A 25,682-nucleotide genomic window follows, 5' to 3' on the forward strand; every position below is an offset into this window, starting at 1 on the left:
AGCCAGGCAGTGCTCAGGGCACTGGATGAGGGGGATCCAGCATTCTGAGACCCCAGCATCTCAGAGCTGGGACAGAACAGGGCAGGGGGCCTAGCTGTGGTGTTGGTACCAGCTGGGGGAAGTCTCTGGGCTGCGCCTTGGGCTTTGGTGGTCGCCAGGGGCTCTTTGGCTACAACCTCTAACCCTTCTTGTGGGACTCCATGGTTCTGGGGGCTCATCTACTGGGTTTGGAGCTTTTTTCCCTTCCCCCCGTTATTCATTCAACAAACATTTATGAAGCCTGGCTCTGAGCCAGTGGGTTAGCAAGGATTTGTTCTGAGCATCAGACTTTTTTTTTTTTTTTTAAGATTTTATTCATTTATTTGACAGACAGAAATCACAAGTAGGCGGAGAGACAGGCAGAGAGAGAGGAGGAAGCAGGCTCCCCGCTGAGCAGAGAGCCGGATGCGGGGCTTGATCCCAGAACCCTGGGATCATGACCTGAGCTGAAGACAGAGGCTTTAACCCCACTGAGCCACCCAGGTGCCCCTGAGCATCAGACTTTGAAGAGTTTCCCAGATGCTAACACTAAGGGGTGATCCTTGGGCGAGGGGCAGAGCCGCCACAGGAGCTCCAGTCACCCACCCTGGTGAACGAGTCGGACAGGACGACCCTCCCTAACCCTCTAGACCGAGCTACTGGACAGGACGGAGCACCGCAGCCCAGTACGCACGAAGTGTGTGCGTGCTCATTTGTACCCGCACACACAACTCCCGCGGAGGGCCAGCCGGCTCCATCCGTGGGGTGAGTGACTCTGGGTCTCGGGGTTGTAGATTTGGGCCCATGTTTGGTGCAGGGATTACTTAAAAATAAAATCTTTTAAAAGAAAACAGTACCACGTGTGCGCACCTACGTGTGCTCCCAGGGTGCACACACACATGTCCAAACACATGTGCACACCCACAGACATGCACACTCACACAGACACTCATGTGGGCACACTCACAGACACACGTGTGTGCACACGCACAGACATGCACGCGTGTGCACACTGACACAGACACGTGTGTGCACAGCCACAGACACACACAGCCCAGGGCTGCCCTAGCATCTGAGGGGCAGGGGACAGGACAGAGACTTGGGCCTGCTGCCTTCTCTTCTTGTCTGGCCACTGTAGGGTCCCAGGGGCCCTGGCTCATGTGAACACCCAGGCTGCTTCACCCAGGCTGCCCTTTGCCCGCCACCCCCCGACCCCAGGACAGACGGGCTCTAGGGCACGACAGACCCCTCGGAGGACGGACAGGAGGGACACCTGCCCAGCTCTGGACGTGGAGTTGGGCGTACATGCAGGGAGACCTGGGGTCCTGGTGCTGGGGGCATGGCCATGGGGTGTGGCCTCCAGGCCCACAGGATCCTCATCCTTGTCCTTGGGGACACGTGGGGAGGGGTGGAGCTGGGAGGGGGGCGACGCTTATCCAGGGCCCAGGCAGGGAGTCTGGGAGCCCCGAACTCATGCTGTGCATCAGTACTTGAACGGTTTCAAGACCTTTCCTCCCTGCTGTGCACGCCAGTACTTTTACCCCGTGCTGATTCCTTTTTAAAAATCGTTCTCATGTGGGACGCATCCCAGAGTTTGAGAAGCATGGGGCAGACCACCCTTCCGGTTCGTCCCGCCGCGGAGCTCTGGGGGTGCTGGAAGCGTCTGCACTCTCGCTGCTCTCTGCCGGGAGACAAAGAATGCGCAAAGCCCACTCCTGGCCCCTGCCCGGCCACTGGCGCTGTCCCTGGTCACTCGGCCCTCCGGTCACTCGGCCCTCCGCCTGCACCTCTGCAGTGTTCCGTGGTGGTTTTCCTTTTTCCACGTGGTCTAAAGAAACGTATCAGAATAGAGATCTGGAAAATGGACGCAGGACCGAGGGCTCCTTCCTGCTCCTGAAGCCTCCTGCTTCCAGGCTCACGCCTCGTGCACCAGCCCCGGTCACTGGTCCCTGGGCCCTGGGAGAGCACCCACCCGCCTTATCGCCCCCTCCCACACACCCGCCCCTGCCATGGCCACCAGCCCCGGCGTCCCCTGCAAATATTTATTGGGGGCCACAGGTGGGGGGCATAGGGTGGCCGGTGGGGGAATCCTATGCCCTGGCCTTGCCTCCCTCCCTGCCACCCGCTCCTAGTTATTATTTTTTAACCACCATGTGATTAAGGTCGGCGCTGCCTCCCCCGACCCGCTCAGCGATGGGAAATGAATTGGCTTGTCTAGCCCCCAGCTGGGTGCTATCCAGCCTCCCCACTCTGGGCTCCTTCCCAGGGACCTGAAACATCAGGGCTTTACCTGTCCAAGGCTCCAGACTCCCCTCCTTCTGCGTCTCTGTTCGCTTCAAAGCCGGGGTCTGTATTAAGTCCTTCAGCCTCTTTTGTAGGATGGGGGCTGCCCAAGGGCCCTCTGGACTTTCAGGCTGTTCTGGGGGACAGTTTCGTGTGGAGGTCAGACAGTCAGACCAAGGATGACAGCATGACAACATCTGGGGGCAGAGCGTGCTGTGTGATCTGGGGTGGCTGACTCACCCCCTCTGGGCCTCAGTCCCCTCATCCACAAAATGGGTGTGTAATGGCGGAAGCTACCCAGTGGGCGTGTGACGATCAAGCAAGTTAAGATGCATAAAACGTTTGAACTGTGCTTGGCTCGTTTGTCAGATGATGCTGGATGCTTGTCTTAGGGGTTGCTGTAAGGAGATGTAAGATCATCTCGACTTTAGTATTTTTTTTTTTAAGATTTTATTATTTATTTGGCAGAGAGAGACACGGTAAGAGAGGAAACACAAGCAGTGGGGGGGGGGGGGGGGAGAAGCAGGCTCCCCCCGAGCAGGGAACCCGACGCGGGGCTCCATCCCAGGACCCTGGGATCATGACCCGAGCCGAAGGCAGACGGCTAAACTGAGCCCCCCAGGCGCCCCTCATCGGGGCTTCATTGCTCAGGTCCTGAGGACCAGCCTGTGTGTCTGAGGCCGTTTGTTTTTTCCCCCGTGAGGTGGCTACTGTCAGGACCATTTTACAAGGCAGGATGCAGGCATCCGGAGAGGCTTAGGACCTTTCCCCGGGCCGCACAGCCCACGGTGAAGGAGTCCGTGGCTGAAGCCAGGTGAGCCTGAACGGAGAGCGATGCCATTGCTGGAGAACCGGATAGGGTCGTGCCGAGCGCAGCCTGGCCCCCAGCGGCTGGAGCCAACCAGCTCATCCCAGGAGCCCGCTGGTTTGGGCAGTCGGGCAGGTGTTCGCGCGGGTCGCAGCTGTGCACCTGGGTCCCGAGGTGTCCCCGGGGCCGTCATGAGCAGGACCAGCCCCTTGTGAGACCACGAGGCCCCCTCGGGTGCGTTCGCTCTCCTGGAGTCCCTCCTGGGCCCTCCTGCCTCAGGCAGGACACCTAGGGCCACCTGCGTCCCTCGGGTCTTTTCAGGGGGGACAGTGGTGAAATCACCCAGTATCGCTGGCTTCTCAGCGCCCCTTCCCTCCTCCTCCCCCGGACCTGTGTGCACCTGCCTGTGGAGAGAAAGCGACAGAATGGGAGCTTCCTCTAATCTTTCCCTTTATTCTTCCTTTTGAAGGAATAAACTTAAAAGTCCTTTGCCGGTCGGAGTCTTAGAGTCCCAGATGGTGTCTTTACACCACGAGACTGTGTGTTCAGATTCATTTGCGAGGCCTGGCTTTCTTGTTTGCCTGTGGACCCCGAGCGAGCGGCTGTGCTACTGTCTGTCTTTCCGGAACCTTCCGTCTGGCTCGCCGCCCACCCCCCAGCGCCTGGAGCCATGCCTGGCACAGAACCGGGGCTGAGAAAGAGTCTACCGTGAGTGACCGGGTCCGTCCTCTTCTTCGCCCCCTCCCCCGGCCCTGTGCATACTGGGCACGACTCAGGGCGAAGCCAAAATGGAGATAAATTGTGCGAGTCCGTGTAAGCGTGCGGGCCCAGCTCTGGGCGCCGCCGTCCACACCGCCACCCGTGTTCAGACTCAGCCTCGAGCAGGGCGTGCCGTGTGGCTGCTGGCGGGTGATGGGCCTCACCCCGCGTGGGGTGCAGGGGCAGGTGAGGCAGCTCCGGAGGCCCCTGAGCCTCGTTATCCCTCCAGGCTGGCTCCCCAGCCCCTCTGGGCGTCCAGACTCGTCTCCTCGTCTGGAAAACGATCGTGATAATGACAATGTCTACCTCACGGGTTGCTGCAAGGATTAAGTGAATTAAAATACGTGGAAAGTACTTAAAAACAGTGCAGAGCCCCAAGCAGATGCTCCCCGTGTTTATTATTACTTTATTGCCGTTGCCTTTACAGTTCGCTCGGTCGCTTCATTCGAACCTTTCTGGCCACGGAGAGGCCGGTGGCTGCCCGGTCCCGGGACCTGCAGCAGCTCCCACGTTTCCCGGGACCTGTCGGGATCGCGTGGGAACTGGGTTGGCCTCTGGCTTTAGCGTGCAGGGCCTCCTCTTGGAGGCTAGGCCTCTGGGTCTGCCGGCCTGTCCCAGGGCCTGCGGGGTGTCCCCTGGCTACCTCTGTGCCTCAATGCGGGGACCAGGGCGGGGGGCAGGCGCCGTGGCATCCGCAGGCCGGCGGGCACCAGCCTCCTGCCCTTTCTGCCCCCTCCCGGGCACCGTGGGCGGGACCCGGCTGAGCTGCCGCCAAGCGGATGCGGTGTCCCGCGAGGCTGTTTGTGGCGGCTGTCACCGTGTTTCCACGATCCTGTGACAGAAACCCTGCCCCGGCGTTAATTTACATTGTAGCCGGTGCACCCCGACGTGTGTTTTTAAAGGGTATAATTTCTATCAACTTCAATTAGAGCTATTTTTATTTTTGTCACCCTGAAGAATTTCCCTGCGGTTAAGCTGCCATTTTTCACTGTAATACCCCTGGCAAGGGCCGGGGAAAAAATTAATAGTCCGGTGATCACTTAGCTAATGCACTGTCAGCACTTGATAAACCGACTGCCCGGGGTGAGACGGCCCGGCTCCCTCCACGGTAATTATGCCCTGTTCACCTGCTGCGGGCAGGGCACTCGTGGGGGCGGCACGGGGTGGAGATGAGCCCCCCAGAGCCCAGGGCACACACACACACCCCCCACCTCACTCTCTCCTCCACATCTGTCTTCGTGGTCATTTAGATGCCCCAGGGTGGGCGTCTGCCCGTCTTCTGGCTGTGTGGCGTTGGCCAGGTTGCTCAACATCTCTGATCCACATTGGAACAGGGAGCACAGCGTGGCTGATGAACCCACAGAGCGCCCCGGCTCAGGGCAAGAAAGGAGGGGACGCCAGGGGGCATGCATGGGAGCATCGCCGGGCTGGTAAATGGGGGCATGGCGGCCTTGTTCACGGATGGGGGGTGTTTGGGAACCTGAAGGGAGTAGCAGTGAGGGCAGGCACACACGCTGAACACAGCAGGTGGGGGCCCAGGATAGGGCCATGCTGGGCTGCGAGCCTGGTGTGGGAACACAGGGAGCGGCTGGACCTTCGGGGATTGGCCTCTCGCCTCCTGAGTCTGGCACCGTGAGAGGGAAGGACCTTGGACTCTCTAAAATGTGCCCCCACTGCTTCCCTTGATCCTCTCTGGCCACACAGGGCCCCTTGCTGTTTGGTCCTCACACACACTAGGCGCACCTCCCTCAGGGCGTTCCGTGTGCCTGGAACCCTGGCCGTAGTCTCCCGCACGGCGCCTTCCATAACTCGGATGTCTCCTCCAGCTGCTGGGATGGGGACCTCATGCCAGGGCCTGGGGTGACCGAGTGCCGTCTGCAGAGAAGGTGACAGTCTGGGGCGGATGGTGAGGCCTGTGTCTGGGCAGTAGAATGAGGACACAAATGGAAGTGGGCTGTCAGCAGGTCCCGCTCTGCCCAGGGAGGGGAGCTGGGGGCAGAGACCGCCGAAGGGGGCACTCCCTTGGCCAAGGAGGAGGCAGAGGATCGGGGTGGGGGGCGACCTTTCAAGCCAGAGAGAGTCACAGAGCATCATAGGGTTGGAGGGGGCCTCCTGGACACCAACAAGGGCTCTTAAGCCAACCCCTATATTGCTTCCTCCTAGAACCTTGAACTGAGGGTTCTGCCCTGGGGAACCTTCACCATTTACAGATGGGGAAACCAAGGCTCAAAAAAAGTAGAGTCACTTGCTTGAGGGCCCGTGGCTCTTAGGCAGTGAGCTGGGATGTGAAGCAGATGAGATGGTTTCTGCAGCTGCGCTGAGCCCCTGTGGGCTGCCTGGAGGAGAGAACGGGAGGGGGCGCGGGGGGGCTCGGTGGTGCGGGCGCACCTGCGTCCGCGATGTGTGCTGAGGACGTGTTGAGTGAGAGAGCCAGCGTGTGCGCCCCGTCCCGACCCCTCTCTCCTCGCCTCGCCTCTGCTCTGAGTCGGGGCTCAGCTCCCCTCTTCCTACAGACCCTTCTCCCCCTCCTTTTAGAAGGAGCAGCAAATGGAACACCCCCTTCCTCACCGACTCCAGCCCCGCAGGCCTCCTTACTGCTCCTAGGACGGAGGTCAGCACACTCTGGCCCACGGGCCGTACCCATCAGGCAGCCTGTTGGTTTAGGTGTAACTCGTGAAACAGAAATGCATTTTACATTCTTTAAACTGCAAAAAACAAAAACAAAGGAAGAAAAATAGTTCATGATGTGATGTGCAATTCAAATTTCAGTGTCCATAAATAGAATTTTAGTGAAACAGCCACACCCTGTTTTCACGTCGTCCAAGGCTGCTTTAGGGCCTCAATGTCAACCTCGAGTAGGTTCAACAGAGACTGTGTGGTCCTTAAAGCTGGAAATAGTCATTATCTGACCTTTTAAGAAGAGGTTTGCATACATGCTCCCTCCTCAGGGCCGTCGTGTTTACTGTTCCCTCTACCTGCAACAGCCTTCCCCCGCATATCTATCTCCATGGCTAGCTCCCTTGTTCCTTCAAGACTTTGCATTACTGCCCCCTGCCTGTAGGGCCGGCCTACAGGAAACTCTGTCTCTCGACTCACCAGCCCTCTTATTCTCTTCTCCCTTTTGCCTTCCCGGCATCTCCCACCAACTGACATAGGAGTGTGTCTCCCCAGCCAGAATGTCCGTCTGCTCCTTAAAGGCAGGAATTGTTTAACTGTTCGATTTGCTGCTGTATCCCAGGCATCGTGCAGGAAGCAGGTACATAATAAATGTTTGTTGGACAGATGGATGGAGGGATGTGTGGGTGACTGATGGATGGATGGACAGACAGACAAGTGATGGAGGCATGGCTTGTTGGGTAGGCAGATGGGGTGGTGGATGGGAGGTTGGACAGATAGGTGAAAAGCTGGGTTGGGCCAAATCACACAGCTCTTGGATGCCTTGTGCCGGGTCAGATCTTTGGTAAAGGGATCATACAAGCGGGATGGGTGTTTTGCAAAGATCACGCAGACCGAGGTGTGGCTGGGAGTGGAGTGGACGGGGCTGTGTCCAGTGCCTGGCGGGAGGCTCGCTCCCTGGGAGGTGGGAGGAAATGCGTGAGCACAGTGGGCCTCAGCGAGGCGGGCAGGAGTGACCCCCGGAGAGCTGGGGTGTCAGGCCGCAGATGGTCAGAGACAGGCGAGCTCCCCAGGCTGGCCTCTAGGGAGGGGGCCCTCCAGGTTGATACCAAGGACTCAGGGGCCTCCAGGTCCCTGAGGGCTCTTGCCTGGGCCTGGGCGGGATTCACCAACAGCTCCCTCTGCTGCCTGCAAGCCGTGGGGAGGGCTCTCGCCCCCTGGAAGCAGTAAAGTCTGTGCCACTTTCTGCCCTGTCCCAGGCCATGAGAGGGAGTCACCTGCCTCAGAGACCTGCCTGAGGGAAGAGCCAGGGATGTGCCTTCTAGAATGTTCCTTTCAGCCCTAAGCGCTGCAAAAGCTGGACATGTCTGCCTCTGGCCGGGTCCCACTGCCTGCCTGCTGCCCGCATATCCTGCCGCCTCGCCTATGACCCCACCCTTCCTGGCTGCACCTGCCTCACCCAGGTGGGTCTCCTGGGGCTCTGGATGCTGTTCACGGCAGACTCTGGCTTTCCAGCAAGGCTCTCAGAGACGTCTCACTCTGCCTGCCAGCCCACACAGTGTGGCCAAGCACCACAAGTGAGTCATCCTTTCTATGCCGTGATTTCTTCATCTGGGTCATGGGACCTCACTGCTCCTGCCCTCTCCACGCCCAGGGTTGTCTAAGGCTCCACGGACTAACACCTGCAAAGCCAGCAAGAGGCCCGGCCTCCGTAGGTGCCGTGCACGGGTGGCGGCAGCCAGACCCGGTGAGCAAGCACGCCCCCCCCCCGCCCCCGCCCCGCTCTGGGGTCACGGCCCAGGAGCTTCCACTCAGCCCTTCAGAGACACAGCCTTCCTGGCTTGGAAACCCACCCAGCCTCATCCGAACCGGGAGACTCGGCCCCAGCAGATTTCTTGTTTCCATGAGAATTTGTCTTCGCGGCAGGTGGGGTTAGGATCCCTGTCCCCCCTTCTTTCCTGCTTTAACGAGTGCATTCTCGGGCTTTCTGTGTGTCAGGACTGCTAGGCTGAGGGGATCTCGTGACCGCTCCGGCTGTGGGGGAGTCTCAGCACCGCCCCCCCATCCCCGCTTTGCCGATGGGGAAGCTGAGCCCCTGGGATGTCCTCAAGGGTGTCCAAGAAATGGCCGGGCTCCAGGCAGTGCCCGTGCAGACTGCCCCGATCGTCCAGGTGGAGAGTCTGGACCCTTTCTCTGCCCTCCTGTGGTCGCAGGAACTTGTCACCCGGCCAGACGTGAAGCTGGGGATAAAGCCTTGATTTCACTTTTCTGGGCCCTGGATCACAGGCCCCCTCGGGCTTCGGCAGTGCTCAGGGCTGGGTGAGCCCGGCGCCGCCTCCCCGCCCCTCCAGCCCCCTATGGGGTGGGAGCACCTGGGAAGACTCAGGTGGGTAAGAGTCGGATGGAGACCCCCGGCCGAGCCAGCGACCCCCCCACCCCGGAGCCGCAGCCGAGGGCCCCTAATTGCTGTCACAGATGCGGCAGCCACCAGCCAGCCTCTCCAGTGCGATCTGCTGTGTCGCGTGAGCTTAATTAGTCCCTGATTACTCATTTACTGGGTGCTGTGTGTATTCCACATCTAATAACTTTCCAATTATGCCCGGTCTGCGCCGCACATTTAATAGCCCCCGAGCTGTCTGCTTATCGGGGACTCTGCCTTCAGCAGCCCGGTCTCCCCCTGACCCAGAGCCTTATCATTCCCTTTACTGCAGTGTTTGGAGTTCCCTGCTTTGCCATTATGGAGCTATTACCCGGAATTAAGGGGCGTAAAATACTGGGTTTTTTGGCCTTTGATGCACCAGCTTGCAGTGCGGAACAGGGAATCCCACGGTAGCTCTGTGGGTGGGCTCCGGAGGGGGCTGCAGCAGGCCAGGAAAGGGGGACCGGGCGCCCCCGTGGCAGGGCTGGGCGTGTCCCCTTATTTCCCTCCCCGGCGGTCCCGTGACCTCCACATCCCCCAGCCGTTGGCAGACGGAGGTCTCGGGCCGGCTCAGAAGGCGCCCATGGTCCTGCTCACCGAGCTTCCTGGCCAAGGCATTTCTGGTCATCAGCGTTTGGGAGGGAAGTGACTTTTCTCCCCAGACTTGGCTTCTGGCCTGTGCCCGATCTTTCCTTGCGGGCGCAAGGAAGGCAGAGCTGCATTCTTTGGTCTCATCGGGATGCTGGAGTCTCTTCCTCTCCTGCAGCTCTGTGCCCTATGTCATCTTCCCGGCCTCGTTCCTGAAACAAATCAGTCACAACCCGACGGCAGCCCCGATGGCGTTTACCCGCAGCACGGACTTGCGTGCTGGAGGTCGCAGCCCGGCACGGCTGCGTGGCTGCTGGGCTGCTCAGGCAGCGAGCGTGGGCATCGGGCCCTGCTAGTCCTCTGTGACCAGCTCTGTGGGGTCCAGGTGCCAGACAGAGGACTCGGCCGCTGGCCTTATTCTCCACTGGGACTATGACTGCTGGGTGACCTTGGACAGCTGTCTTGACTCCTCTGTGCCTCCGTGTTCTCCTCTACCCGGTGGGAGTTAAGGTAGGGTTGCTGGAAGGATTAAATGGTCTACCGACGTCAGGAGCTTGGTGGGTACCTGACACATAGCCGGTGCTCAGTAAATCTAGGGTAGGTGTTACTAGCCCATTTCCCAGAAGCAGCAACATCTGCTTTATTCAAGGCCGGCACAGCTGGCTTCTGGAAGTGCATCCTGAGCTGATGTGGAACTAAAATAAGATTCAGGGTGGTGAGGGAAAGAGGGGGGGCCCATGCCCTAGGCCCTACCGCAGTTCCTGCAGGGACCCCCTTGATTGACTCTGGGCTCCAGGCCAGCAACAGGTGAGGGGACCTGGAAGGTGGTTCTACCGGCTGCGGCCAAGACCCCCCAGAGGCCAGATGAGCTCCTCACCAAGGCCAAAGCAGTGAAGCCTTCCTCGACACGTACCCCTCCAGGCTTGGCACCCCTTTGGCTCTTGCTCCTGATGCTTACGACTCAGGGCACAAGACTAGCTACCGTTCCTTGAGCACTTACTATGTGCCGGCTACATTTAGTGTCTTATTCTCTCCACTGTCTCTTTGGGCAGTAGACATTCATTGTCATCCTGCCCCTTTTTGTGGAAGAGGGAACAGAAGCCCGGCGAGGTCCCTTCACCAAGATCTCCCAGCCGGGGAGAGTGGCCAGTACCCAGTGCGCACCCACCCACCGTAGGGAGGCTGAGAGCTGGGGTCTGACTGGGTCCTGGGAGGGAGGCGGCCACCGGCTCTGCCGCAGAGCGTGCCTGGGGAGGAAATCCTGGTGCCGCGTCTGGCCTCTGGGCCCTCCAACTGGAACATCCCTGTTTTTCAAAAATCCATGCTTGGCACCCACGACATGGACAAGACCGAGAAACGTGCTGAGTGAAAGAAGGCAGCCGCCCGCCCTAGGGACCGCGTGTGTGAATCACCAGAACAGGCAGATCTAGAGAGACAGCAAGGAGGTCATGGCGGCCAGGGCCGGGGAGGGGCGAGGAGTGGCTGCCAGCAGGTCGGGCTCCCTTTGGGGGCAACAGAAATGTACTGAAATGGATTCTAGTGATGGTTGAATGCTTTTGTGCATGTATTCAAAGCCGTATTGTACACTTTAGATGGGTGAGCTGGCGAGGTGTGTGAATTCTATCTCAGGAAGACTGTTTTTAAAAAACAATTGAGCAGGGGTCCCCAGGCTTGGGGGGGAGGGTCTCATGAACCCGTAAGATTAATAAAACAAACCTGGATGCTGACAACGCCACGGCCTGGCTTTCCCCTTTGGAGCAGGGACGTGTCATCCGCTCCTCCACGGCCCCCGAATTTGCCTGGAGTCAGTTTTCTCCAGCAATCCCTCTTTTCCCTGGAGAAAGTGTAACAATACCAGATCCCATTAGGAAATTCAGGGGTGGGCTGCAAACCCCCTTTTATTTGAAAGATCCCTGGGAATCGGCCCCCTTTTGCCTCGTCCCACTAACCGCCTACCGCTTTAATCATAGCGGCCCCGGTCCAGGGAAAGAAAGGAACGAGAACCATGGCCCCACTCCGTCTGCGGGGGCCCCGTGGGCTGCTCTGAGACGCTGCCGGCTGCCAGGCTCCGTGGGGCCGGGAACGACGTATGTCCCAGGCCCGCTCCTAAGAGTACCTTCCTTGGGGAGCTTGGAACACTCGGCGGTGGTAGAGAGGGCACGATGAATGTGTCTGCTCAGGGCCTGCTTTCTGTTAGGCAGGAACTGTCACACGTGTGGCTTTGAAGCCTAACCTCTCTGCGATGATCTGTCTGGCCGAGACGAGCTGGGTGTGAGATCCGTATTCACAATGCCACTCGTGCTGGCAGACGGCCTTGCCCATCATGAATCCCCTAGAACCCCCCCCCCCCACTGCAGGATCCTGAGCAGCTGTGGGTGAACACCAGAGGAAAGGGGGCGAAATCCTTTCACTTCCAGGGATAGTCACCAGCGGAGGAAAGAGCTGGCACAGGGGAGGGACTAGCATCCAGTTCCTGTCGTGTTCCGGGTGCACAACAGTGTGCCAAGGAACGTTTATATCCGGGCCGGGCACTCTTCTAGACTTCACAGGCTGTAGTAGCTATCCACGACTGCGTAACAAACAATGACAAATTTAGCAGCTCATAGCGACCCGTTTATCATCATGCAACTCAGGCGGGTCCTCCAATCAGGGCCTTGCAGGCGGTTTTTCAAGGCGCTGGCTGGCTGCACACGCATCTGGAGGCCCGACCGGGGAAGGACCCACCTCCAGGATCACGCGGGCTGCTGGCGCAGTTCATTTCCCTTGGGACCGAGGGCTGCTACAAACATGCACATACGGGCATTTCTGCAGACGTGGGTTTGCGGTTCCCTGGGATGTCGACCTGGGAGTGGAATTGCTGGGTCACTGGGTGACATTGCGTTTGACCTTCTGAGAAGCCGCCAGTCACTCTCCAAAGCCAATGCCCCATGTGACGGTCCTACCAGCTGTGGGTGTGTTCGCACAGTGTTTTAACAGGTTGTGACTAGATAGTGATATTTAATAATCACGAGAGTGCAGTTTTGAAAAGTGGATTCCCAGAGCGACTGGGTGGCTCCGGCGGGAAGCGTCCAACTCTTGCTTTTGGCTCAGGTCATGATCTCAGGGTTGTGAGATTGATCAGCACCAGGCTCCACACTCAGTGAGGACTCTGTGGTTCTCTCTCTCCCTCTCTTTCTGCCCTTCCCTACCATATGCTCACTTCCCCCTTCCAAATAAATAATAATCTTTAAAGTTTTTTTTAAAAGGTTTTATTTATTTATTTGACAGAGATCACAAGTAGGCAGAGAGGCAGGCAGAGAGAGAGAGGGGAGGAAGCAGGCTCCCCGCTGAGCAGAGAGCCCGATGCAGGGCTCGATCCCAGGACCCTGGGATCATAACCTGAGCTGAAGGCAGAGGCTTTAACCCACTGAGCCACCCAGGCACCCCATAAATAATAATCTTTAAAAAATAAATAAAAATAAATGAATGAAAATAGATTCGCAGGCTGCTTTTGAAAGATCTGATCTGGCAAGGTGGAGCTCTGTTCCCTCCGTGTGACATCGGTGGCACTGAGACCGTGCCATCCCCCTATGTTCTGTCCTTCCTGGTGCCTTGTTCATGGTTTACTCTTCTGGCCCCGCAGGAATGAGGGTTCAAATCTCTCTTCCCTCCCTGTCCTCCCTCCCTTTCAAAACCTGCTCCCTTAGAAGGCCTAGTTCAAATTCTACCTCTTCCAGGAAGACTGCCTGGATTTCTCCAGGCCCGGAGAGATCTTCTAACTTCTACAGTGCTTTTCATCTGCACCTCTCTTGCCTAGTCCAATTCCCTTTTGCTCTCTGCTCTTCTCTACTTAATAGCCATGTCCTCCATTTGCTTTCTAACAGCTGAGTCTGCTCCCAACCGCTTGGGTTCAAATCCCAATGCCTCCAATCATAGCTGAGAGCTCAGGCCACTTTATCTCCTCTTGTCTCTGTGTTCTGGTGCGTGACATGGTGGGTGAGAGGGTCAAGCATGGCACATCGTAAGTGGGGTCCTCCTGCCCACCGCTCCCCATCCTGGAAGCCATCCCTACCTCCCAGAGGTGGCCCCCCACCACCTTCCTCCAGCAGGACCTGGGTACCCCAGCTCCAGGAGGAGAAGCGGGAAGGGGGCCCTCCCCTCTCTCCCTTCCACCAGCCTGTGGGCAGGCGTCAGAGCCAGTCTCTCCCTTCACTGCCCTCCTCCACTCCCCCTACCCATAGCCCACCCCAGGGGGTTTACAAGAATGCTTCCTGGTTTGACCAAGTACCACCCCTCAGAGCGTTCCCAGGCTGGCTGGACAAGCCGACCTGTGACCGATGGTGGACACAGCAGCCTGCGCCTGGCAGTTTCCCCAGGACAAGATTGCAAGGGCAGCTCGAGCCCGACAAGATGAGATACACGTGGGGCTCTCCTGGGTCCCTGCCACGCCGACAGGCCCCTGGCCCCTGGGCCAGCAAGCGAGGGAATAAAGTGTGCCGGGCTGAGGTGCCGCCTCCTCCTGGCTCCAGTCTAAGCCGCCAGCACGCCTGTGGGATTTGCGGGGGCTGTGGTCTGGGCAGTGTCACCATATGGATCCCATAAATTAAAGCATTCCCGGAAACAAACGGTAAACGTATCTGCCTCTCGCAGGGAGGGCTGGCGGAGCCCCTGCTCACCGGGGAATTCTGGGCCATCCATCTCTCTTAGGGCACTTGGGTTTTATGGCACTAATCCCTAAAACAACTGGATCAACATGAAGCTGCTTTCCGACAGCCCTGGAGCTCGTCGTCGGGAGGTGGGGGGGTCGCCGGTCGGTGGGACTGGCCCACGGCCTCCCCCGCCGGCAGGGCAGGGCCTCTGAGGTTGGAGGTGCGAGCCCAGGACCCGAAGCCCTGTTGACTGGTGGGGGGACTCAGCCCAGGAGTCGAGCAGTTCTGCGACCTCAGGTTCCTCCGGCGCCTCTCTGAGCCTCAGTTTGCCCAGATGTGGGAAGAGGATGGGGCCTCCGGGATAGTCCGAGTCATAGAGATAGGAAGTAGGGCGGTGAGTGTCAGGGGGTCTGGAGAAAGTTCTGGAAATGGGTTGTGGTGATGGTTGCTCCTTGTGAATGTACTTCATGCCACCCGTTGTACCCCCGTCTCACCAGTGAAGGAACTGGAACAGGGGCTGGGGTTGGGGGGATGGGGAGGCCACCCGGTAGCATGAACGAAAGTTCTGCTGGGCTAATCGTCGGGGTCGTGATTAACCAGCCGGAGGTTATGCCAGCTTCCGTGCAGGGCTGAGGGGCTTGGGGAGCAACAGGGCCGGCGGGTGGAGCCCCACGGCCCAGCGGCCAGCCTGGTGTCCTCGGGCGGGGTCACCGGGCAAAGAAGACACTCACCCTGGGGTTCCTGGAGACCAGCCCTGCGCTGCGCCAAGCCAGCTCAGCCGAGTCCCTGATGGCAAAGCCAGGCCGTCGTGGGGGAGGGGCGGCACCCAGCGGCTCGGGCGAGTACGGCCAAGACTCACCCTGCCCCCTCTTGTTCTTCCAGGTCACGTCTGCATCTCTCGAGGCGTCGCCAGCCGTCCACGTCCCCGCCAGGGAGCCTGAGCCCCGGCCAGGCGCCCCAGCAGAAAGCACGCCCAGAGGCCCCCGGACGGCCCAGGAGCCGGGACCCACCCGGTGTCCGCAGAGCAGCGTGGCCGGGACCGGAGCGGACCTGCCCGGCACAGGTTAGACTCGCGTGTGCTCTGCCGTCTCTGGGTGCTGGTGCGGCTCGTGCCGTCCCCAGCAGGGAGGGGGGCTCCCAGCACTGAGTTCGGGCATGGACCTCCACCCCATGGTCCGCACATTCTCGGGGAGAGCCTGGAGGCCGCGTCTCCCTTCCTTGAGTTTGGCTCTTACACTCCATAGGGATTAAGTCAGTTTGTGGTTCCATCGGAACCCCTGCTTCCCGGCGCCCTGTCGGCCCCTACTCGCGGACGGCCTCCGCGTGTTGTGTCTGTGAGCTGTGATTCCACCGTGTTCCCGCGTTCGCTTTAGAGCAGGTGTAAGGGACCTCTAGAACCCGCTGAGGGGAACCTCTAGTTCCCCCATCCCGGAACCCATCCGCTCACACGCCGCTCTCTCCGGCACTCCTGTGTTTGCCCGAACCATGATTGTGTACTATTCCTGGGGGTCTGAGCTGCGTCTCGGCTGGCGGCCCTCCCCAGCACCCCAGGTCCGTCTGTGTGGTCACCGCCCTGCGCCGTCCTGACACCCCACGCGATGCTGTTTGCAGCCCCTCTCCACCCGTGCCGCGGGCACCACTCTTGGGCTTCTGCATCGTGAACGCGCCGGGGCCTGACCCTCAGCGCTCTCCGGGGCCAGCCTCTGCGCGGCCAGCGGGAGCCTGGGCGTGTGGCTGGAAGAAGACGCGGCCACCGAAGCCACTGTGTGCCTTTCGCTGCCGCTGCACCAGCCTCGGAGGCCCTGTCTGCCCATCTTGGCACCTTCCCTGATGACAGAGGGGCTGTCCCTGCCTGGGTGACGTCCTGAGGCTTTCACGACGGGGTCTGTGGAACCGGGGCGGGGGGCCGTGAGTGGGTCCCTGGCAGGCCATTTGGCCGGATGTCGGTGTGAGTGGGCACCTGCGTTCTTATCTGGGGAGGGTCCTAGAGCAACCCCTTAGGCCATATTTCTGTTCTCAAACCCCCTCCGAGGGGGTCCCTGTAGATGCCCCGCGTGTTGCTGCCCAGAGGGGACTGAGTCCTAAGACCCGCACCAGCCCCGGTTGTGAGCCCCACGGAAAGTGCTGCTTGCGAGCCTATGTGGCCCAGGAGGAGCCAAGCTGGCTGACGGGGTGGGCGGGTGGGGGGAAAGGGGGGGTGAGGGAAGCTGGCCTGCCCCACCCTCAGGGCCTGGGCTGCCCTCTGGGGCATCCATGAAGTGTTCTCGGCAGGGGACTCATCCAGCTTTCTGGGGGGCCCCCCGGGCCATGCAGCCCTCCGAGGGGTTCCCAGACCCTGACAGGTGGATGTGCAGGTGGTGGGCGGGGATGCTGTTCGGGGAGCCGTCTCCCGCCCCCCAAGCACACCAGAGCCCCGGACGAGTGCCTTCTTCCAGGCCATGCCTCTTCCTCCTCATCTGAGAAACGGGCGTGAAGGCTGAGGGGGCCTGGCTTACAGGGCAGGCGTGGGAATCCGTGTAACTGGGACGGAAGAGGGCCCTGACCGCTCGCAGGTGGGGGCTGGAGTCAGCGCCACTGTGACTTGTGATTCTCAGGCACCTGGTGGAGTGTCCTCGAGGATGCTATCCTGCCCCCCCATCCCAACCATGCCTCCGTGCTGGGTAGTAGCCTGCAAATCTGACCCTGGGGGACCGCTGCCTCCCCACCCCCGACTGGCACCCACGAGGCCCAGCCCCCCAGCCCTGGGGCTGCCCGGGGCAGGGCAGGAGCCCAAGGCCCACGTCTGCCAGCTGCTCCCGTCAGGCTGCAGCCCTGCCTGGAGGGGGGTGGGCGGCTTCCCAGCCGGAGACCTGCCTGGAGAGCCATCCTGGAGTCAGGCTCCTCCCCGGGAGGCCACTGATGCTGCTCAGAAACGTGACAGAGACTAATGGTTTATTACACACCTGCCACCTCTCATCGGGCGGGCGGCACGGGAGGCAAGCACATGCGGACACACGGCTGCGAGAGCCGGGCCACAGGGGCGCACACACAGAGCCAGCAAAGGCACCGCGCACGGAGGTGCTCATGCAGGCACACACATACAGACCCATGCGCACATACGGGTCCCAGGACTCTCTTACACATACATTTACGCACACTCGCAGGCACACATATACGGGACCCGTATCCATGTGCACACACTGCCCCCCTCAACACACACACCCGCAGTCCTGCCACTTCCTCTCTCCAGAGCTCTGAACCCCCATTTCTCCACTGACTCTCCCCACCCCTGCAATGGTGGCTCCCTCCCCAGTGCTTGCTGGGGCAGAGGCCTCTCTCAGAAGGCCCAGGGGGCTGTGAGCATCTGCTGCCTTGCAGGGTAACTACCCAGCACGGTCCATTTCTGTCCCTCAATGCCCTGCAGACATCCTGCATGTAGACACAGCAGTATTTGCTAGGGGCGGAAGCTGTCCCAGCAGGAGCCCTCGTTCCAGGCCAGGTGGCTGGACGGGGTGCTCTCGGGGACACGGGGGGCCACTCTGCTGTGTTCTCTCCCAGAGGTGGTTGTTGCATGGTTCAGAGCGCCCGCCTAGGATGTGGTCACGTGCTGATTGGAGGGAGCTTGGCTCCGGGGCTGTAGGGACAGCCGAGGCTTAGGCAAGCACAGACCTTAGACTGACCAGAAGTCTCTGGTTGGGGGAGAGAAGGGTGCAACCCAAACCTGGTCGTCGGACAGCCTCCTCTTGTAGGGTGACAAGCCCCCAGGCTCAGCTCTGTCTGATATTCTTAAACCTTTAATCAAAGCAAGATCCCTTTCTCATGGGCACACTCACAGGGGGTGTCAAATCCAGCAGGAGGAAACTCCCAACTCATCACAGATGGATGGAAACAAGCATTCCAGAACAATTACTTTGTGCAGCCACAGCCTCCTTGGGAGAGAAGCAGCACCATCTGGTGATAAGCAAGGGTGTGGCTTGGTGTCCAAGACCCAGGTCCAAGTTTCCAAATCAGCACAGCACTTCCCAGACATGGAGACTTGGCAAGGTTCAGAATCTTCCCAAAGCTTAGCTGCTCCAGTGGTGAGTAGGTGTGGTAGCATGATGACAGTGGGATGGACATCGAGGAGGTACTCAAGGTTGCTGTGCAAGGTTGTGCACGTTGTACACTGCACAACTCCAGGGTATGCCATTCGCCTTGTGGTTGCTGCGAATGTGCTTCTTGTGTGATCATCAGGGTTGCCATACTAACCCTAACCCCAAGTTGAGCCCCATGGGCCCTAGATGTCCTTTCTGAGCTGGAAGTAGCAAATAATGTCTCCATTAATGGCTCAATCGGTGAAGCATCTGCCTTCAGCTCAGGTCATGATCCTGGGGTCCTGGGATCCAGTCCTGTGTTGGGCTTCCTGCTCAGTGGGGAGTCTGCTTCCCCTCTGCCCCTCCCCCTGCGCTCGCTCACTCGCACTCTCTCTTCCTTTGAAATAAATCAATAAAATATTTTAATAAAAGAGAGATACAGTGGTAGTCACAGACGCTCTAATGGGGTTGCAGTGGGGTTGCAGGAGACCAGGCCAAAATCGACTCTGCAGTCACAGCGGTGCTCCTGGGGCCCCTCCCTTTCTCAGCTGTCATGTTGGGGCGCTGGGGTCGGCCACCCCATTGGGTGCTCCCCAGAGCTGGTGCTTTCCTCCCACCCAGAAAGCCACCACGCTCCTGGCTTTGGAGTGACCACAGCTCATGGGGCAGCAGAGAGGAGGAATCGGGCTAGTGGCGGTGGGGGAGGAGGCGGCCCATCTGCACCCCGCCGGCCTGGCCCAGCCCAGAAGCTGCCCCCGTCACTGCTCTTGTTCACCCCCGTGGCAGGGGCTTATCTCGGAAGAGGCCTGTCCTCTCGAGTTCCTGCTGCTACAGGTAACAGGTGGCCACTGACTCGGCAGCTTCAAACCACCCAGTTACTGTCCTACAGTTCTGGGGTCCGGGAGTCCATCGTGGTGTCAGTGGGTTGAACGCAGCGGGGCGGGCAGGGCTGCTCCATGTCCCGGCCTTCCCCGGCTTCTGGATGCCGCGCGTAGTCCCCGCCGGTGGCCCCGTCCACAGAGCCCGCGACGCCCCAGCTCTGCCCTGCTTCTCCAGTGCCTCCTCTGCTTCCTCCTTCCCCGTGTATGAACTCTGTGATGGCATGAGTGCCCCTGGGTCACCCGGGACTCTCTGTGCTCTCTGTGCCCGGTCGGCCGTCCCCTTTGCCATGGGAAGGGTGGTGTGGTCACAGCTTCCACGAAATAGGACACAGCCATCTTTCAGGACCCTTGGTCTGCCCATCCCAAAGTCACTTCTGAAATCAGTTGCAGCCTGACAGGTGCTGGGACAGATAATCCTGAGGCCATCATGGTTCCTGTTGGGTGACAGGGGGTCCCAGGGTCCCCTTAGCCTGTGGCTTTGCCATCTCTTGGCTTCCAGAGTGCCCTGATTCCATCACTAGCAGACACAGGTAGTGAACACAGGAGAGCCCCTGGATACTCACCCACCTTGGCCTTGAGGCCCATGTCCCTTCCGCTGGCTGGAGCCAGTTCCCACCCCACCCAGATACAGGGGGCCTGGGCAGTCCAGTGTAGGAGGGGCTGGCCACTGCGGAGGTGGGCATTGGCTGGCCATCTCTGCCTCAGCCACACGTCCCGGCGGCCAGTTCGCCCAGTGCTCTGTGAGCTCTGAGAACTGGGTCTGAGCCTGGGGTGCTCCACCTGGACACCCTCCCCTGGTCTCCGTGTCCTGTAGGGGAAGGGCGGGCAGCTCTCGTGCCCTGGCCAGCGCGGGAATGTGAAGCCCGGCCCCTTGGCTTCCAGCAAAGGGTGGAGCTTTCCCTCCGGGGCTCCTGCAGGGCTGAGGCTTTACCTGGAACCTGCTCTTGCCTCCCTGCTCCCTGCTCCTGTCCTGTCCCCAGTACCCCCCCCACCCCCCATCCCGGCTGCTCAGCCTCAGACACATCTGCATCTCCTCGTCTGCCGAGAAACCACCTGGGACAGCACATTTCCAGGGCTGTTCTGCTCAGAGTTGTTGTGCCAAGAGCAGGAAAATGCGTGCACCCCTCGGCTCCCCCCAGACACAGGGTAGATTTGCAAGTAGGTGCTGGGGCTCCCCACCCACACACACACACACACACCCACCACCACTTCCCAGAGGAAAGGCGCCCTTCAGGGGTCAAGCCAAGGATGCAAAAGAAGGAAGCCAGTGTTGAATCAGGCAGGCTCCCGGGAGCCCAGCCCCTCAGGCCCCGGGGCTGAGATCCTGGAGGAGGGGGTCCAGGGGAACGAGGCAACATGGACTTACCCCGGAGGTGAATGTTCGTGGGCGCCCATCCTGCGGCCCCTTCCTTGTTCCGGAGCCTGTTCCCTACATACGGTTCTGCCTTGGCTCTTCCCAGCTCGGTGTGAGCACGCAGTCCCTGCAGCCCAGTTCCCACACAGTCTGTGAGGATCCAAGGGGGCTCCCCGTCCAGGGCTTAGCGGCGGCCTGGGCCCTCAGAGCCACAGATGCCCGGGCCTGGCCTGGGCAGAGAGAGCGCACCGGTGGCCACCTGAAGGCCGGGCCCCATAAAGGCTTTTGTCTCTTTTGTTGGGCAAATGGGCTCCTGGCCTTGGGCCTCCACTTGTGTCCTTGGCTCTGACCCCAAGAAGCGCTTGGCAGGCCTCACTTGGAGCGGGTGCTGGTGCTGGTGCTTTGACAGAGAGACTCGGAGGGCGCCTACCCCAGCTGCTCGGAGGACGTGGGCGGGGGGTTGTCCAGGCTCGGCCTCTCCAGCCCTGCACGCCCCCTCCCCCTGGCTCTGTGGGCAGGGCTCCGTCTGGCCTCCGGGGCGCCTCCCCACTCTCCACCCGCTCTCCCTTCCTGCGTGTGGCCGCGGTCGCGCCGGGATCCGAAGCCTCTTTCCTCCGCAACACGCGGCGGGTTCATCTTCTTGGGAGCTCGGGTCATGCTGGGGAGCCCGGGGCCTGCAGGTCGGGGCAGCCTGGAGAGGCCCTTTGCTTGTGGGTCCTTGTCACCCCAGGAGCCTCTCCGATGTTTAGCCGGGACTCGCTCACCCCCGCGGGCCTGAACGCCCTTCTCTCTGTCGTGCGGCTGGCCCAGGGCCCGCTCGCTCTCAGCTGGCCCCTTGGCTGGCATGTGACTCTCGGTGTCTGACTGGTATCGGTTTCATGAAATTAGGAGAAGAGAATTTCACACATACAGTTTCATAGAATGGTACATCGAGCGTTGGCTGAAATGCAGTCCATGAGGGCACGAGCTCAGAGACGCGCCTCGCCCACAGAGCTGCTGCCAACAGGGTCTGAGTGCCTGAACCCCCATTTCTTTCCAGGATCGCGCTTTCGGGTGGGGATGAAGAGGTGACTGGGACTCGGGGGGGGCCTGCAGGAGCGGGAGCTGGAGCCGGGCACTGATGCCCCCGTGAGGCCGCCTGCCCCCTCCTGCCCCAGCCTCCGCTCACCCACTGCCCTGCCTTCCCCGGTTCAAGCTGGTGCTCAGGGACCTCAGCTACCCCCGTGGGGTGCCACATGGATTCAGTTAGCTCCAAGAGCCGCATTTCCAAACCCTGCTGTGCCGCACACTGACTTGCACCTGTGACATCTGAGAGCAGAAACCATCTGGAAGCTGGGTCCTCTCCCAGCAGACCTTTGCTTGCGTCTTCGCCACAACTGCCTGTTCGCACGTCGACACCGTCACTTATGTGTGTGCGTTTTTTCATAAATGTTTTTTGAGCACCTACTACTGCGTGCCAAAGACATGTTAGGCAAAATGCATGATACCAGGGGGTGTGAAGTGCCGTGAAGAGAAATAGGGTAGGGGGACACAGAGGGGTGAGAGCTGTGACTTTAGGCAGGGTGGTCACAGAAGGCCTCGTTGAGGAGGTAGTATTAGACAGAGAGCTCTAGGCTATGGGAAGAGTAGTGCAAAGGCCCTGGGGTGACCTGTGCTCAGCTCACTTGCCCTCCTCATGAAGGCTGGGACCATCTCTCACTGTCCTCTTTCTCTCTCTGAACCTGACACAGTGCACGTAACAGGTAACCCATGAACAACTGTGGAGCAAACACAAGTTTTTCAGTCATCTAGTGCTGGGGAACCAGATGGGATGGTAAGGAGAAAAGGATTCTCCTATGCACAGGGGGCATAGATCTTCTCAGGCTTCCTGGGCCTGAGGCTGACATTCAAGGCAGGTTCCTACTGCATTCTAGAACTTTTCTTCCCTCCGCGGGTGTCGCTCCAAACTATAAAATTCTAGGGACCCCTTGCTGCTTGCTTCTCCAGAGGTTTGACATACTGGAGTCAAGGACACTTGAAGGTCACCTGTGAATGATTGGTGCTTTCTCTCCCTTGAACGTGGATGACTCTGAGGAGGGGCTATGAGCTCCCTGAATCAAACACATAGAGGAGAGGTGTTTTTTGTTTTTTTTTTTTAAAGATTTTGTTTATTTATTTGACAGAGAGAGACCCAGCAAGAGAGGGGACATAAGCAGGGGGAGTGGGAGAGGGAGAAGCAGGCTTCCTGCCACAGGGAGCCTGATGCTGGGCTCGATCCCAGGACCCTGCGATCATGACCTGAGCTGAAGGCAGGTGCTTAATGACTGAGCCCCCCAGGCGACCCGAGGACAGCATTTATCGAGCGCCTGCTGTATGTAGGAGCGGAGAGGCAGCACAGCTTTCTTCCTGGTTGTACTCCTTTCCTGCAACTGCTGGAAGAAATCACCGCGCACTCAGCACAGCTATGTGACCTCACAGCCCAGAAATCAGAGGCGGCCGCCGGGCTGGCTCCTCCCGGAGGCTCCAGGGGAGAACCAGTTCCTTGCTTTGCCAGCTTCGAAGGCTCCCGAGGCTCGTGGCTCACGGCTCCTCGCCCCACCTCTCCAGCCTCTCCTTTCTGGCTCACGCTGGCGACCACGCAGCCCTGCCTCCCTCTTAGGAAGGCCCTTGTGATCACATTGGGCCCCTGTTTCATCCAGGGTCATCTCTGTCTCTCGAGGCTCTGAGCTTAATCACGTGTGCTGAGTCCCTTTTACCAGGTGACATGACATACTCACAGGCTCCAGGGATGAAAAGACGCCCATCTTTGCGGGACTGTTATCTGCCCCGCCACGCTGGCCACCGTGGCTGCGCCGAGCTCGCCGTGTGCAGCCGGAGGGGCACGGGGTCCAAGCTCTCGACTAAAGCATGGGCAGGCCGGTGAGGACCCCAGGGGCATACGGGACGCGAGTGAGTGCTGACGCGAAACTGGGCACCCTGCGGATGCTTTGCCAGGGCTAGCCCCTCAGGCTTCGTGGCCGAGTTCCTAGGGGAACCTGAGATAGCCCAGTTCACCCCTAGCAGGTGCAGTCTGGGTCATCCTGGGCCAGTCTCCACCGCTGGAACACGAGGAAGATGACAGGACCTTTGTCTCGGGACTGTTGCTGTGGAGGTGACCCAAGTTGCCAAGCCCTTGGGGGTCCCCACACCACCCTGGCCGGAGACGGAGCAGGGGTGTCCCAGAAGGGGCTGATTCCTTGCCTACCTTAGGACGGTCTCGGTGCAGTTTGGTGTTTTCCCAGGAGGTGGCGCAACATAGCACTAGAAATTGGGCTTGAGTCACAGCCCTGGACTGCCCCCAGCCCCTGCTCCTACCCCTGCTGCCCATCCCAGGTTCAGGACGGGGCTTCACCCCAGAGCCTTAGACAAGGCTCTGCCTCTCCCATAGCCTCCCAGCACCTCACCCAGGAAGCAGCCTGTGGGCCCACCTTCGGGCGGGCATCCCTCCGCCTGCCCCCTACAAGCCAAGGTCTCCACCCCCAGCAAATGCCCAACCGTCCTGTCCCCGCACAGGCCGAGACGGGTTCTCACAAGGAGCAGAATGGCTGAGAAAGGGTAGTGCACCCAGGAGCGGAGCAGGGGAGGAGGGAACACCAGAACAGGGCCTGTCGATTTTTGTAGGGCAGAGAGGAGACCCTCCCGGAAGGAGACGCCGAGAGCTGAGACCCCAGTGACAGCAGGTTTCCTTCCCCCTTATGAAACCTCCGCCGTCTCCCCGGGGAGCTTCTGACCCAGGTGGCAGAGACCACAGCCCTGCAGCGGGATGGCTTCCTGCCCTGGCATTCCCCCAGAGCCTCAGGACCCCTGCCTCGGCTTCTGCACACCCCTGCCTCCCCATCAGGCCTGAGCCCTCCCCCTTCCCCATCATAGCCTTCCAGCGGGGCATCCGCCGAGGCCTCACGTCCTCGGTCTAGGGCAACGGGCCCACAGCCTTTCCCTGTGCCAGAGCCGAGCCGCCCTTGGCCCATGCCTCCCTGACGTCCGCCCTTGGTGCTCCTGACCTCTGGGAAGGCGGCCAGGTGGACGGTTCCTTCGGCCTGGAGCGTGTACAAGCCCACGGCGGGGACTTGGTGCAGAGCGGGTGCTCGGAACAGACGGCCCAGTGACTCCGTGAACGGAGAAGGGGGGCTCGGGTGGGTGTGGTGCCCCTGCGGGACCCGGGGTCCTCTCTGCTCCCCAGGCCAGCAGTCAATACCTCGGCCCACTGGGTCTGGCGGGGGAAGCAGGGAGCCGGCTTTGCAGGGAAAGCAGGAAGTGGCCACCGCAGCGCCTGCCGCCTGCCGCCCTCCGGCGCTCCCCGTGCAGCCCGCGGGGGTGTGCGCCAGGGCGGGCTGGAGGCCGGGAGGGCAGGAGGAGGGCCTGCCGCCCGCGTGGTTGTGCCTCGGCCTGCTGGCTGGCCCCCTGCCTCTCTCCACCGTCTTCTCGGGAGTCTGCTCCTGGACCCCCACTGCAGAGCTGGGAGAGCCCAGCTCTGCTCCTCCCGGCCCTGCTGCTCCGCCCCCCTCAACCCTCCCCCAGGCCTAAGGGAGCTGCTCCGAACCCGCCAGGCCAGGCCCGGGGTGGGCGGGCCAGGGCCTGGGACTGTCTGTTCTCATGGACCAGAAGAGCCCTAAGTGGAAAGTGCTCCTGCCGGGTGAGTCCCCAGGATGGCCCTCTGTGGGGCCATGGTGGGGGGGGGGGGGGACATGGATCCTGCAACGCTGGCCAGACTTCCAAAGACAGACGTGCGGGGGCGGTAGAGTGCTGGCCTGTGACTTGGGGAGGGGTGTGTGTCCTGGCTGCAGGGGCACCTCGGAGCATGTGTGGAGCTTGAGCGTGGCCCCGGGGGAGAGATGTGATGTCCCCGGTGGCCAGCATAGTGGCCCCAGTTGGAGCTTAGGGAGCACCCCTGCCGGGGTGGGGGGGCTGCCCAGCTGCCCAGGACAGGGCAGAGTCTAGAACCCAAAGGACCTGCTCTGTAAGAAGTGAGAGGGAGGGGCAGGAAGGGTCAGATGCGAGCCAGGGAGGTCCAGGAGCTCGGGCGGGTCAGGAGGGCTGAGACACATGACTGGAGAACCTGAGAACCTGGGAGTGGCTGGTGTGCCTGGCCCAGGGGACGCCAAAGCCCCGGGGCTCCCGCTCCCACTCCAGATGGGGTACAAGGGCTTCCCGCCTCGCCTTACCCCCCCCCCACGGCCAGCTTTGGGGGCAGCAGAAACCACATGCAGGATGCCCAGCTGGGGAGTGGGAGGCACGGACTCTGGTCCTGACCCTGCACT

General features: G+C 60.4%; 1 protein-coding gene across 5 annotated transcripts in view; it reads left to right on the forward strand.

Moving 5' to 3' along the window:
* GSE1 (Gse1 coiled-coil protein) overlaps window positions 1-25,682 on the forward strand; it is a 386,663-nt gene that overhangs the window by 126,242 nt on the left and 234,739 nt on the right. For all 5 annotated transcript variants that reach the window (XM_032326363.1, XM_032326366.1, XM_032326365.1 and 2 more), the window contains exon 2: window positions 15,002-15,182. In XM_032326363.1, the coding sequence (XP_032182254.1) occupies window positions 15,002-15,182 (181 nt within the window). The remainder of the gene's footprint in view (window positions 1-15,001; window positions 15,183-25,682) is intronic.

Source organism: Mustela erminea, chromosome 19, assembly GCF_009829155.1.
Source record: "Mustela erminea isolate mMusErm1 chromosome 19, mMusErm1.Pri, whole genome shotgun sequence".
NCBI lineage: Eukaryota > Metazoa > Chordata > Mammalia > Carnivora > Mustelidae > Mustela > Mustela erminea.